The following is a 15,344-nucleotide window of genomic DNA, read 5'->3' as shown; positions in this document are numbered from 1 at the left end:
ACTACTTGTTATGGTGAAAATGACAAACATCACAGAAAGACACTTGGAAAAGAGGGTATATATATATATATATATATATATATAATTAGAGTTGTCAAATTATTATATGGTACATAATCATATGTTCCCAGTTACTCACGGATTGCTATGGTCAAATTATTATATGGTACATAATCATATTTAACCAAAAAAATGTTTTGCGTTGAAACAAACTTGTAATCACAAATCTTCTAAGCTTAGCGTTTAAAGATGGTCTCATCTTAGATATGGAATCAAAGACCAATATGTCATTTGTTAGTTGTAACAGATCTAAGATTGAGGTAGTATTTTTGTCAACTCACAGCTAGATCCTGGAATTATGAGGAAGTCCAATTAATTGTGATACTAGCTTACTTTGATTAAATATCTTCTTTTATGATACTAGAAAACTTGAATCATTGAGCAGAACTAGACTTCATGAAAAAAATATTTAAAATTGTATTAAAAATGTTAAATACGATATCATTTTTTTCCGCGCCCAATATTAGGTTAGTTTCTCTCTCAATATTCCCTTTCCAAAATTATAAAGACCCCATAATATTCCTCTACCATAGTCATCATAGACGTAGCATTGAATCTCAATAAATAAGTCATTCTCTACATGTGTATTAAACAATTCTTTATAACTAATTTCGTTTATAAATATCTTAATTTTTTTTTGAGTAATCATCAATTATCTTAAGTCCTAACTATGCAGAGATACAAACATAATCCTAGATTTTGGAGTTATAGTTTCAAATCAATATACAAGAATTATTTACATATCTTTCAATTTTCTTCATTGTGTTAATTATACATAACTTCAATATATATATACACACACACCCCACACACACTCTGTTTAAGTAAAAATTTATAACTTGGCAACTTTCAAAAGAAAATATAAGAACAATTGAAGAAAAATGAAACTCACTACTGAACTCTCCCAAAAAAAAAAAAAAAAAAAAAAATTATGTCACATCTTATTAATAATAAAATAATAAAAAATACTTCCGTGATATTTATCATTTTCCCTCAAATATTACATATCAAACTCGTATTGCGCTGTTGAATCACCTAAAGATAGATGGTTGTCTCGTATTGACTCTTGAGAGCATATATTCACTGTAGACTGAGCCCAGAGAAGGAACAGTGGAATCCTGAAGTAAGCCTGCAAGCAAAAACGTCATACAAAGAAAAAACAGAAAAAAAAAAAATTTGTTACGCAATTCGTATCGACAATTGACTTTATCCGAATTTATTACAGCACAACCATAATCGTAACCATTACTGCGGACCAAGTCGAATACAATATCAAAAGCCTCCACTCATGAAAAGGGATTTTGACCTGGCCTTAATTTTTTTTTTTTTTTCCAAACAAGTTCTATATTCCAAAAAAAGTATGACCAAATATAATTTAGTTAGCAAAAATGAAGTTTATATTTATAATGATATGCCCAATTTTACTTGTAATTAAAGAATTAGGACCCAAATGAATTATTTTTAATTTATATATTTAAGTGATAAAATCAGTTAATCATTTTTCAAAATTGTATTTTTATTTGAGAAATTGCAGCATCATGTGTGCCCTACAAAATCAAAGTGGTGAGCGTTATCCACTAAAAATTTTCAATTAAAATCCATAAATAACAAAAACCGACTTATGTAACTATCAAAGAACAAAAATATAAGGGAAATAATTTATTAAACCTATTTTTATTGTAATCCTTTATAAACTTTAATTATTAAAGTGGCTACAAAAATATCAATTTTTATAACATTACTTGCACGATTCTTCGATTCTTCTTTTTCATTCTAAATTCTAAGTTGCTCCCTTTATTTCCTTCCTCCCAGTCAACGAAACCATACGAAGGAAAGGCTCTTGCTTTATCCAAGTTTCTATCATCTCTGAAAACAATAATAAAAAGAGGGTTATGATGCGAAATTACCTAAGACGACGATGAAGGCGAGATTTTCCCACCTGTTTGATTGTTGGGTGCGAACACAAATCCCTAGATAGTTTGATGCGTAGGCAGTGGTAAATCTCCATAACTGTCTGTTTCTGTTGGTATTCGTAAAATTCATGTTGTAATGTAATTGTTAATGCTTTGCTTGCTTCATTTTTGTTTTGTTCGATTTCTTATTTTGATTTCATTACTCCTCTGTTTCAGATTTCAAAAACCCTAATTTTTTCATCTTATGTTGCTAATTTATTATCTTCTGTTGAAATTTTCCATTATTTTGGGTGGATAATTTATGCTTCATTCTTAAATTTCTAATTAAATTTGGTTAATTAATTTTGGTTCCTTACTTTTTCCGGAGAAATGCTCTTTAAACTGCTAACTATGTTGTAAGATAGCTTTAACTTAATAGTTAATGAAGGATTTTGAACTTGTGTGAGCTTGAAGAAATGGCAAAAAAAAAAAAAACAGAAAAGAAAAAAAAAGTTGGTTGTTTAACGTTGTCTATTGAACAACAGTGATATTTTTGCAAGAAAGTGTGAAATTGAACTCATGAGATCAAGGTCGAGGTTGAAATAATATAACTTTGTAATTTTGGAGGTAAGGACTACAAAGTTTTTTTAATTGGCATTCAAATGACGGACTATGGCTTGATTCTTTTTGCCCGAGAGAGATGTAGGACCAAAGAAGCTGCAAGCCTAGTTGTAAAACTTTGTGCTGTGTTAGCATAGAATCTGCAAGCCCAATGATTGTAGACGTAGCAGTAAATGATAAAAAAGACCAATGGTTATAAATAGACTCAACTATGGCTTGAGATCTAAAAATTGGGAGGTTGCTTCGTAAACCCCTCTTCACTTATAATACCATGTAGTAAGATGTTGATGGAGCTTCTTTACTTTTGTTGCATATTGTTCTCAATTGTCATACTTGTATTTTTGCACTTGGACAATTGTAGTATTTTTTTCATTTCTATATCCACTTCAAATCTATTTTTCCAAATATCATTTGTTTGTTATTTTCTAACATTAGTTATGTTTTTGCAGTTTGTTGAAAGGCGCTTGTAGTTTGCTACCATTAAGGGAGTTTTTCCATTGTCAACAAGATGGCTTACGAGATAACTGAACAAAAAAGTAAACAGTGTTACTTGTTGCACACAGGAGACTGATACATTTTTTAATTTGTTTAAGTGGTTTTATTCATGCTTGAATTTGTCTCATCAAAATATAACTTCATCATGTCCTCTCAAAGCTGTCATAATATAGCCATGGGCACATTCTCTTCATTGTATTGCTACAAAAATTCCTGGTACATGTGCTTACCAAAAAAATAAATAAAAAATTGCCGTTACATGTAGTATGTGTGTTACATGTTGGTATCTTTGGCTTTGATTGTTTCATCAAAGATGTCTAAAAATTTATTACACTGAGGTGGCTTAAGTTTGATCTTTCTCCCCTGCAAGTTTCAGCTCACTGTGTTGTAGTGTATCCAAATCACATACTGTAAGAGAAGAGGGGGAGGCGGTGTTGAAGAATCCATATAATTTATTTCAATTTGGTTTGTAACATTAGAATTTTGGCTCTTATTTTTTTCAGAGATCGGACTAGGTCTCATCGGTTTCGGAGTTTTTTTCTCATTTCTTGGTGTACTCCTGTTCTTTGATAGGGGCTTGCTTGCTCTGGGAAATGTGAGGCTTGTTTGTAATATATATACTATATTATTATTATTATTATCAAAAGCCATAACTTTTTTACTGTTGTATTCTTGTCAATAGATACTTTGGTTAGCAGGGGTGGCTCTTCTACTGGGTTGGGGTTCTACGTTGAAGATATTCACAAATAGATCCAACTACAAGGTATTTTGGAGGAAAATATATGCTAAATTTGTTAGGATAGTTCATTCTTTAAAAGGGTATCTCATGGTTGCAGATTTAATACTTTGAAATATTGCATTGCTTTTTATTTTTTATTTATTTATAATTTTGTACTCTCTTTATCATCCACTTATGAAATGGGAAAGATCATGCAGAATTGGTTAAGAAGTATGGTTTCTGCTAGTTATACCATGAAACATGTTTTCCTCTTCTAACAGCGGTTCTGAATTACATGGTTTTTATCTCATAGTTGTTATATGTTGGTTCTTGTTTAGTTTGCCAATCCTCTGACTAAAACATGGGGAATTTCTTTCTGCCTAACATTGTCCATCTATTCCAAACACTTTAAAATAGATTTTGTTGATGGACAAAAAGAAAAACAAAAAAATCTAACTTACCGGAAAAGAAAAAGGAACTGAATTATTGCTAAGTTTAAAATAGATGCCTGCTTGAATAGTAGAATATGAGAATAGTTGCACTTCAACTGGAGATAAATTTCATATTAGCCTTTTTATTCCCACTGCAGGGTACCTTGTCTTTTCTTCTTGGGCTCTTCTTCATATTTGTTCGTTGGCCAATAGTTGGGATATTCTTGGAAATATATGGTTGTATAGTTCTCTTCGGGTTAGTTTCTAGTTTTAACTCCTTTACGACTTCTGTTATTGTGTTATTACTAGCATTTTTAAACTTATGTTGTTTTGGTGTTTCTTTAAGTGAGTTTTGGCCATCCGTCAAGGTTTTTCTCTATCAGATTCCTGTTTTTGGGTGGATTCTACAATATCCTGTTATGGTGAGTTATGCTTTTGCAATTTCTCTGTTCAAGATATGATCAAGGCATTTATCCTTGTCTTCCCCTTGTGCTATGTTTGTTTTGACAGAAATTGTAACAGGTCATACATTTTTCTCAAGCAATCTCATCAAACATAGCTTAATTGTTCCACTTTCCACACAGGCCCCCCCGCCCTTTCTACAAGAGATAAAATTTTAGTAGAAGAGCAGAAGTAGTAAATAAGGAGAAAAGGTGTATTTTGAAATACAAAGCAAAATATATAGACAGATTGTTTGAACACCAATTGCCCCCAAAACTTAAACTGTCAAGGAATTGTCAACAATGCATATCTAGCTCTCACAAGAAGGGGCTTCAAGATCTCCCGCGACCAAGGCAATGTTCTAATACTACGTTAGCAACCACATGCCTTAAACTATGACAATTATTCCAACAACGTTTTCAAAACTTTCACATTAACCTTCATGTGCAGCAATGTTTCACACTTGGGGAGAGAAACAAAAAAAAGAACATATAAAGTGTTCAAAGTTGCATGGATCAATAGAAAAACGTAGACAACGAGAACAAATGAAGAAAATGGGGGACCATATACAAATGAAGAGACCAACTCAAAACATTCTAGAATTGATCTGCCTCATAATTCAGAGATATATGCACCTAAAATGATAGATTATGTCTCCCACAGAAGACTTTGATTCTCTCTTGGTACCCACACACTTGAAAGTAGCTAAAGTTAATAATGCTTAAGAAGCATTCTAAATTATTGTTCGAGGAAATTTTTTAGTTGGAGTTTTTATGGATGGTTGTTTCCACCCTTCACGAGCAGAGAGAAGCACACATATCTCTTTTAGGCATATGGAACTATGGTTGTCATTATAAAATTTTCTACTTTTTACGAAAAAATATATATTTAAGCTTGTAAAAGCCTTTTTTTTTTGAGGAAGCATAAAACGGCATAAGGATTTATCTACATTTTGTGCTTATAAGTTGCACTTTGATGGGCAAGCATTGAATATTTAATGGTCAAAGAAAGCTTGTTTAAGAAATAGCTAATGGGTAAACTTTTCCAATTCACTCCAACTTTCCATTATGGGAAGGAAGGAGGGATGGAAAAATAGATGGAATGGGGAGGAAGGATAAAAGTCATCCCTAGGGAAGGGAGGATGTTCATTCCTTCTTTTGTTTGGTGGAATGGAAGGGAAGGAAAGAAATGATATTATTGTTGAATAAATATATTTTTAAATATAAAAATAAATACATTAAGTGAGGGTAATAAAGTCTTTTCAGTTTTGTCCAATGTATCTTTTTGTCTCTTTTCTTACTCTTAAATTTGAATGGAAGCAAAATCATGGATAGGAGGCATCCAGAATCCATGCTATCCCTCTTCCCTACCAAATGGAAACCTGCTCCATTTCTCCTCCCTTCCTTCCCTATTATTAAATGTAGGCTAAAGGTTTTACCAACTGTAGGTTAAAAGTCAGTCTGACTTTCACTTGCTAGTAGTTATATCAAACATGAAGACAAGATTTTCTGATGTTGCACTTCTTTCTACTGTGATCATTTGATGTCACTTCACCAATTGACCTCAATAATTTCTTATATGATATATTTTCTTATGGAACAAATGCTAATATATATATATATTTTTGTCATGGTTACTGAACAAAATCCATCTTACCATTTCAGCTTCTTGATCGCCTGAGGAGTTGATACTTGATTTGGGCTAATCAAATTTATGGATCAGAACAGGGTTGTCATCCCCTGCTATTGGCCGTAGTTAAATCTCTGATGATTCCAAGCTGAATTTTTAAGTGCTCGAAGAATCCAACATTTAGATGAGAGGATGTTAAAAAACTTGGATATCATTTGTTGACAGCAACATAGGGAAGCAATTTTCCATTTCTTTCAGAATTTATATGTTTTCAAATGAATTGTGTAAAATGTGGTGTTCAATTATGCCAAGCTTGTAACTGTCTGGCTCAATCTTATGGTCCATGGCGCTCAAAAACTTTTAATTATTGCTAGATTTGTAGCATTTTCAGTAGTTTTTTGTGCCTTTGAGATGGTAATAAAAGTCTTTATTTATTTATTTATTTATTACTCTTTATATGTTCTTTCATTTCTGAATGCAATTTGTACAAGGTTGGTCAAAAATTTCCAGATGATTGTCCCATTGTGGCTAAACCTATAATGTACCTTGGGTTGGCTGAAATGGGCTGGAAACAAGGGTTTTCCTCTTGGCAATAACAGGCTACATTCAAGGTACTGGTAATTTGGGGCTGCTTGGATCAGGTTAGTATCTAGTTTTGATTTAAATGGTTATGTATTATAATGCACGCCTCTTTGTTTAATTTCAAGTAAAAATCTGTGAATTTTGAGACTTATTTTATTATTATTATTTTTTTGGGAAGTTAAGGATAATTTTATAAATAAAATATGTAAGATTTACATAACAAAAGTTATAAGATAGGCTGGTCCACAAACCGTGGACAGCCCACTCGCAAGAACCTTTTACAAACCAAAATAGTAAGCCCAATAGCTAGATCCAGTATAGCAACAAAGACAATATTTAGTGTAAGACGATGAAGACTATGCTTGTCTAAGGCATACCCACAACCGGTGTAAAGCAAAAGGGTGTGAACCCTAATCGGAGCGATCAGGAGGCTCCGGTGGAGGTTTGATGAACGCAGACAAATTCCATTCAAGCTTAAGCCTTCTTGCACATGGTGAGTTTTGTAACAGCTTTTGCCTAACAAGATCAGTAATCTGTTTGAAGATTGTGAGTTGATTGCTCCTCTGATTTTTGAAGATTCGGTCGTTGCGCTCTTGCCAGATCCTGTTGATTGCAGTGGATAACACAAGTTTGGTCGTTGCGCTCTTGTCAAAGCTCATACTCCCAAGTGTTATTTGAATATGAGTACCGCTTCTCTCTCTAAGTGATGTTAAATATTGAGTTTTGATTTGTACCTCTCCTAAAAGCCTTTGTAGACTACTGAAAATTGACATTTTTTTTTTTTATTATTATAGATTGTTTTTTTCTTTTACCTATTTTTGCTTAATAGGATGAATGGTTTACATAGTAACACCATGTGTAGGTCCGACTTAATTATTGAAGGGATGAAGAGGATATAATCGCAGAAACTGTCATCTCTGTAGCATTTTGAAGGGCACATAACTAAGAAATAATTAAAAGTGTTAACACCGAGTAGAATTAGAATTAAAAAAAACTCCTAAACTAAAAGAAAGAAAGCTATCAAGTTACCTCTATATGACACAATTGACCTTATGATTTAATAATAATTATTTTAAAATTACAAAAATACCCTTCAGTGGGTCATCTTCCTCCTCGCCATCTCTTTTCTAAAACTCTCACCTTTCTCTCTCTCTAAAATCTTTTCCATCTAATTCAATCCCAAATTATCTCAACCATTTACTTACATCAGTAAGCAAACTAATCTCCATCATCCACTAACAGATGAATAACACCTCTCTGTGATCACTTTCTCTCTCTAAACAAAACCCAACCCAACCAACCTTCCAAGACCAATCCATGACTTGTAGCCCCAACCATCACACCACCCTTCGGAGCAGGTGCCGGAGCATTAAATTTCGGCTCAGAAGCAGCCCACTTATCAAATAGAACGGCCCTGATCCGTCCAATTCGATCCTTGTGTTGCCATCGTTACACACACACACACATATTGACCCAGTACATAGCCGTGAATTTTTTTTTTTTTTTCCTGAATTGGTTGTGATTCCTTCCTCCTAGTCTTCGATTTTGCTTTAAAGAAAGTAAAATAACAATATTAATTTGTGGGGGCCAAAAGTGTATCCGATTTGCTTCTTTTAACTTTTTTTTAGGGCTCAGCTGGTTTTGAGGCTAAGGATTGCTCCATTTGCAAGGGTGAAAATGTGCATGGCATAAAGTTATTGGTTACTTTGGTTTTACTGGGTAAATTTTATTTATTTTTTATGTCTCACTAAATGTGTGTGCATATTAGGTATGGGTTATTTTGAAGATGAAGAAGTTGGGTCACTTTTGCATACAGTACGTTTTGCGAACAATCCACAATTTGTTGACAAAGAGGGGTTTCTCCGTCTAGCTTAGAGAGACTGGAGATATTATATCTGCTGAAGGAAAGATTCCTTGATCACTAACCAGTGCAGTAGCATATATAATGGAATGCCAGCAGATTAGTTAGAAGTTTGGTTTGCATCCATGATCCATATATATCAGCTTAAATATTACTTGGGTATATGTATATGGTTGGGTAGTGCTAGTGGGTACTTTGAGTCTCATCAATGGGGGAAGAATCTTAAGTTCTCCGGCACTGACCAAAAAGTATATGATTGGGCATGGCATGTAGTTGTAATGTCCACTTTTGATCAGTCTTTGTTCCAATTTCGAATCATTTCTGTGATGCTACTAGTAAAGAGAGCTTCACGAACCTATGAACAATGACCAGTCTGGGGATTGGGACTTCACCCAACTCCGCAGCTATATGCAAGGATGGGATTTTCCGGTTATACTAAAGGGTATTTTTGTAATTTTAAAATAATAATAATTACTTTTTAATATAATATTAAATACTAAAGGTTACTCTTGTCATTTCACAACCGATACGAGGGTAACTTCATAGTAGTTTTTATTTATTTATTTATTTTTATGTTCAGGGAGTTTTTAAATTTTATTTGAGATTTTATGATTTTAACCCATAAAAAATAAATAAAATAATAAAAGTTGAAAACCCTGGAGCTCAATCAGGTCCTGAGCCTACTACACTTTGTTCTACAACCATTGGTTGGTAGAAGTGCTTGTCCATGAGAATAAAGGCTCCACTCAACCTTAAAAGTGCCGAAAAAATGAAAAAAAAATATTACTCCAATTTTATGATGGAAGGACTTGTGTTTCTTGTGTATATTGATAGTATGGTCACTTCAACCTAATCTGGAGTCACCAAGGAGTAAGGAGAAATATTAATGCTGTATTAAGGAACCCAAAGTTCAATCCACTGGGGATGTGATATTATTCACCCACTCTTGAAGAAAAATAATAAGAAGACCAATAAGAGACTAGTTGACATGCTCTTGAGGGACTTGACATTCACTGACACAACATCGGTTGATCTATCCAGTAGGTTGGGACATTAATTAACACTAAGGTGGTTGGAAATTATGGAACAGGTCTAATAAAATAAATTATATTATTTTATTAAAGCGACCATTAAAAACACCCTGATTTAATGCTGCCAGTAAATTCTTCTTGGTGGATATATATATATGTGTGTGTGTGTAAGGTTTCCTTTGTATTACAAATTTCATTACATTGCAAACCGTCTCCAAGAAAGTAGTTACTCAAAATTTTAGTTGTTGATGAACAAATTCACCCCTCCTCAAATTTTCCTAAAAAAGTTAATTAATTTGGAAATTTAGAAAAAAAAAAAAGAAGGAAAAAAGACCCTTGGCACAAAAAATGTTAAACCAAATTTGATTTACGAGTGGAGAAATCTTCAATTTTGTGTACGGAAAATGACTGTCGATTGCACTTGTCTTTACATTGTTATTATTATTATTATTATTATTATTTGTTTAATAGAAAAACAAATATTAAAGTTTCTTAATTTTTACAACGAATTTTGTTATATATATATTTTTGACATTTTACTTAAAACCTAGTTAAAAATTAGCTACTGATTGCTATCCATAGTAAGTTCAAGTTCCACTTACAATTTAGAGTCACCATGACTCCATGGTGTAAGCATGGGTGTAAACAAAATCTACTTACAGTTTTTTATTTTTTATTTTATAATATAGGAACTATGTCCAATCCGAATAATCGGTAATATGAGGAAGTTATGACCATCAACAATGGTCCTATCTTTGGTGGTGTTGGAAGAAAAAGATAATAGACAATCTAACGTGTTGAATTTTCTTTTGTTTTTTTTGGTAGAAAATGAATCTCAATAACGGCATTGTGTGTGAAAGAAACCAACACTTGAGGTTAGTTTATTCCATTCTAGGATCACCATATACACATGCCTGGATTTCTACTGGGGCTTATAGAGTGCATAATTGACTCGCCATACTCGATTTGCTTCACTCATATTAATTGTCAGAAGACTTAAATTCAAACATTTACTGTACATAATTATTGCTATGTGGTTGAGGTTAATGAATCTGAAACTATCATTATTATCAGTAGAAGTTCCTTCCTATCCTCTATTGATGCACCTCTTTTTAATGCATGGCATCACTGTCCCTCAATTCTGGACCACCCAAAAAACCTGCCATACATTTTTTCAAACACCTTCACATTTAGTTTTCTCATTGATGAAGGTACACTATTTTTCAGTATATATGATGGCCTGTATCCTCACCCTTTAGATGAGACTATTGTATCCCCAAATACATAGATGTATTTTTGCATAGATTAGTATAGTTTTATTGATAACGTTATTTTTTTTTGAAAGTTCAAGCAAAAACACACACACGTTGCTTTAAAAGAGTAATTTAATGTACTTAAATTTGGTTTTCGTACCAGGCACCTAACTGGTGACGGATGAGGTCAAAATCTATGCTGGTTCTGAGACAGAGAGAGGCAAGGACAGTACCAAAATTAGATGGATTAAATTTATTGATGGGGTGGCATTATATAGCACAGCATGGAGTTAGGTGGAAATGACACAAATTTGGGGATGTTAGATGGGCAATGAAACAAAGGGAAGGGGGCCTCAGAATACGAGGTCATTAATCTTTTTCTGGTTTTGCAATACTTGCAAAGGGGGGAGAGGAAGTGGTGTGTGTCGGTATAGAGCAGTAAGAAACATTAAATGGGTTCATGACCCAACCAACCAAGTGAAATGTGAGAGGCTCTGCAATTTATTATTGTTGTTGGCACTGGTGAACTCCTCAAAACACCACATTTATGCCCCTCTTTGCAACATCTAACGCTAAGAGAGAGAGATATATATGTGGAAGTTATGACATTGATACGTGTTTATTGAAATTGCCACCGAACTAATGTGACGTTCGTACAAAGAGAAGATATTGAGTGAGTTAGACATACAAGGACATTGCTATGCTCAATAAGTTGCCTAAATATAGTTTTTGAGAAAGAAAGAAAGAAAGTTTTAGAATTCACCATTTGAAGAATACTTTGTGGTTGGTGACTAAATGACAATTTTCAACTAAATGGAGCTTATTAATTTATATTAGAGTTTTAGATAGAATGTAGGAGTGTAACAAATTGGGGGTGAATTTTGTAGGAACCCAATGAAATTAAAAGGATGAATCGTTCATGAAACAAACCAATAAGTGCCCACCTCTCATGTGTGTGTGTGTGTGTAATGCAGTCTCAACTGCCTTTCATTTAGTGCAAATTAGGATTTGGGGAAAGGCATTGAATACATATACCCAGAAAAGGAAATGCATGTTTGACGTGATGGAGTACTTGTATCCAGAAGAAGAAGTGCAGGGTTTTGAAGACATGGAAATAATGTCATGCAAATTAATACATGGGTTAAAAGGGTGGTATAACAATAAATTTATTAATTATAATGTACTCTGCAAGCAATTAATCTTATTCATGGCACATGGAAACAAAATAGAAGTGACATAAAATAAGGTATTATTATTTAATTCAAGTGGTGAAAGTAGGGTGTGTGTGACATCTAAAAACAGAGGTGCAAGGTAACCGGCCATTTTTTATTCTTGCCCCCCACACAGAAGAAAGATGTTGTCATGACAACTATCACCAGAAGTTATTGCACTGATTAGTCAATTTCAAAATTTTCAAGCTTTCTTCTTCCTTTCTTTGTAATACATATATATTCTTGTAAAGATATATAAAAAAATAATTAAAGTGTTATAAGTACATCAAAATAGTCGTGATACAGAATAAGACGGATCCCATTGTATTTACGTGAGTGGGACGTATCCGACAATAGTCAAATACATCATAATTTTAGACTAATTATTTACAGCGAACCAAACAATGGTAATATGCAAACAACAAATTTGATAATCTCAAGCACGCCTGTAGAAAAATTGGCATGTTAATATTTTTAATTTCAATTATATACAACACCAATAATAGTCTAGTTACAAGTGTCTCGTATCGGACCGGATGGGAAAGTGAATGGATATATATGGGTTGGGTGTTAGCTCTATCTAATAACTTAAGTTTTTGGGTCGAATTGCGAAGAATCCACCCGTTACAGTTGGTATCAGAGCCTAACCCAGTCCCTAGTCTGATATCATGCCAAGCGCCCGGTTTGGAGGCATCTGGGTCCCCACCCTGGGTAAACAGGGTGACCCGATCATAAGATTCAGATGGAAAAATGAATGACTATATATAAGTTAGATGTTAGTTCTACCTAATATCTTAAATTTTTTGATTCAGATAAAATTTTACATGAATGTGTGTAACATTTTACTATTAATAATGATCGAAAAGAACCCCCAGCATGGGATTCATTAAAATAATAGTATTAGATTTTGTGCATGAAGAAAGAAGAAGAATTAGAAGAAGAAGAAGAAGAAGAAGAAGACTTTATCTAGAATTTTTTTTTGCTTTGGGGAAGAAGAATATTGTATAACTTAATTAATTAGCATGTATGGAGTTGGATTTTTAATGTGCGTCATGTGTAGATTGGTTTTAAATGCTGTGCAAGTGAGTAGGATTTTGGGGCATTAATGTGATCTCTACTTGTCACCTTAAATGCTTGGCCTGCCCTCCTTTTAATGGGTTTGATGAAGGCAATTTAAGGACCCTCTTAAGTAGACACACCTTCTTGCATGACTCTTAATTTGGAGGGAAGAGGAATTGGATGTCCAAACACTACTTCACTCTCTGTCTTTGTCCCCTCACTTCTCTCAATTCTCTGTTCCATTCTCTTCTATTTCTTCTCATCCCTCTTCTTTTAAGTAGTTAGTGGAGAGGAGAGAAAAGAAAGAAAATATGATCAAAAAACTAATCAAACAAGAGATGGATCATGAAGAAGATCATTTGAAGAAGATGAGCCAACAGTTTTGGAGGACAATGAAAGTTCCCGAGCTTTCATTGGCTCCAACACGGTGTGTGGTCGATGATATCACTAATAATTCATTGCCAGATTCCGAAAATTACAATCTGTCCAGGAAGAGGAAGTCCTATTCTGATCGTCTGCTCAAGAGTAGTACTACTTCTCAACCCTTGAGTCGTCAAACAAGTACTGTTGATCTTCAGCTCAAAGACCCTCTGCCATTGGATTGGGAACAATGCCTTGATCTTGAAGTCTCTCTCTCTCTCTCTCTCTGTGTATCTATATATATATATTCTCAAACTAATCATATATATTTACGAATCTAAATTTTGCACTTTGCATGAAGGCTTTAGATTCTCATAAATATTAATTATATAGTGAATATTGTTGATATAGTTCAACAGTTGTTTATTTGTGCATTAAATGATGAGGATTATATACATCTATTTATATACATGTATATTAATTTTTTTTTTTTCCTGATGTTATGCATGAAATTCATGTTCTTACAGATCTTAATATAATTTCATGGACATTTCTAATTGATATAATAGCTATACTTCAATGGTTATTAATCATGATATGTTGAAGGATTGGTGTCTATATATATATATATATATATATATCTTACGTTGTTTTCTTATTTATAACATGTTATTATTGGGTGTGCATTGGTGTTGCAGTCAGGAAGAATGTATTATCTGAACAGAAAAACATTGAAGAAGAGTTGGGAGTGGCCTGAAGACCAAAACCTAGACCTCGAACTCAACATCTCAACTAGTTCTGAGCAATATTGCAGCAGCTCTGGGACTCTTCAAGATGCCAAGAAGCAACAACAACAACAACAACATTCCTCTACCAATAATAACATGGTAGCTTTGGCTTGTTTGAATTGTCATCTCCTTGTCATTCTATCTAAATCCTCTCCCTCTTGCCCTAACTGCAAGTATGTCCACTCCCTCCCACCACCACCACCATCTACAATCCCTGGCACTGCCAAGTCCCTCGACACCTTAAGCCTCTTGAACTAATCGAGTACGTGGCATCGTGAAAATGTTCAACCCTTTGATCAAATTGAACTTATATATGGCGATCGAGACTAGATAGAATCAACCTTACCTTGCATCGAGGTCTGTGACCTAGTGTATCAAAGAGCACAATGGGATTTCTTGGCTTGGACAAAAGTAAAAAAAAAGAAAAGAAAAAAGGAAAAAGTATTTCATGTTTTTACTGTTGGATCTAGCTATGAGACTCGGCAATTACTATGTATCAGCTAGCTAAAAGTTAGTAGTCTATTTAAGATGTCCAAGTGTACATATGGCAAGTATTAATGAGTAACGTTGGATGTCCCTTTTCACACTTGAACACTTTTAGTGATATAACCATCCTTGCAAAATCCATGATGTTATTGTTGTGAGATAGAATTGATTATGAACTTTTTCAATATATTGTGGATAGTGTGTGTGTGTGTGTGTGTGTGAAGGATGAGATTGTTCAGTTTCCAAAGCAGAAGTTAGTAGGTGCTGTGGCTCTGGTGATCTCCTTCCTGTTGCATGGGAAGTACTTCGTGAATCCCCAAGTGGCGGCAACACATTGGTCCGAGGACTTGTACTGCAGACCAAAAGGTTGGTTAGCAACATGGCTAGTTCAAGTGGTACTCCTTCACAAATGCCTCTGGCCTAACA

General features: G+C 33.8%; 2 protein-coding genes across 2 annotated transcripts; both read left to right on the top strand.

Moving 5' to 3' along the window:
* Positions 1-1,806: 1,806 nt before the first annotated feature.
* Positions 1,807-6,729, top strand: LOC132275398 (vesicle transport protein GOT1). The gene is made up of 7 exons (XM_059776870.1): positions 1,807-2,056; positions 3,023-3,109; positions 3,572-3,663; positions 3,751-3,831; positions 4,376-4,473; positions 4,564-4,639; positions 6,323-6,729. The coding sequence occupies exons 2-7, from the start codon at positions 3,082-3,084 to the stop codon at positions 6,344-6,346; spliced, it is 399 nt and encodes a 132-aa protein (XP_059632853.1). The 5' UTR covers positions 1,807-2,056; positions 3,023-3,081; the 3' UTR covers positions 6,347-6,729.
* Positions 6,730-13,442: 6,713 nt separating this feature from the next.
* LOC132273524 (protein CURLY FLAG LEAF 1-like) lies at positions 13,443-15,020 on the top strand. The gene is made up of 2 exons (XM_059774484.1): positions 13,443-13,910; positions 14,343-15,020. Exons 1-2 carry the CDS (start codon positions 13,596-13,598, stop codon positions 14,688-14,690), a joined length of 663 nt encoding a protein of 220 aa, XP_059630467.1. The 5' UTR covers positions 13,443-13,595; the 3' UTR covers positions 14,691-15,020.
* The last annotated feature ends 324 nt before the right edge of the window (positions 15,021-15,344 follow it).

The sequence above is a fragment of the Cornus florida genome, unplaced genomic scaffold (assembly GCF_030987335.1).
Source record: "Cornus florida cultivar Cherokee Brave unplaced genomic scaffold, ASM3098733v1 CherokeeBrave_3.0.0_Hap2_Chr09, whole genome shotgun sequence".
Classification (NCBI taxonomy): Eukaryota; Viridiplantae; Streptophyta; class Magnoliopsida; order Cornales; family Cornaceae; genus Cornus; species Cornus florida.
This window is presented reverse-complemented; position numbering and strand designations above follow the sequence as displayed.

Excerpts from the sequence above, each read along its gene's own strand:
- LOC132275398 (XM_059776870.1), top strand. The coding sequence starts at position 3,082 with ATGGCTTACGAGATAACTGAACAAAAAA. Across the intron at positions 3,664-3,750 it reads GCTTGCTTGCTCTGGGAAAT|ATACTTTGGTTAGCAGGGGT; the intron begins GTGAGGCTTGTT and ends TCTTGTCAATAG. Across the intron at positions 3,832-4,375 it reads CAAATAGATCCAACTACAAG|GGTACCTTGTCTTTTCTTCT; the intron begins GTATTTTGGAGG and ends TTCCCACTGCAG.
- LOC132273524 (XM_059774484.1), top strand. The coding sequence starts at position 13,596 with ATGATCAAAAAACTAATCAAACAAGAGATGGATCATGAAGAAGATCAT. Across the intron at positions 13,911-14,342 it reads AACAATGCCTTGATCTTGAA|TCAGGAAGAATGTATTATCT; the intron begins GTCTCTCTCTCT and ends TTGGTGTTGCAG.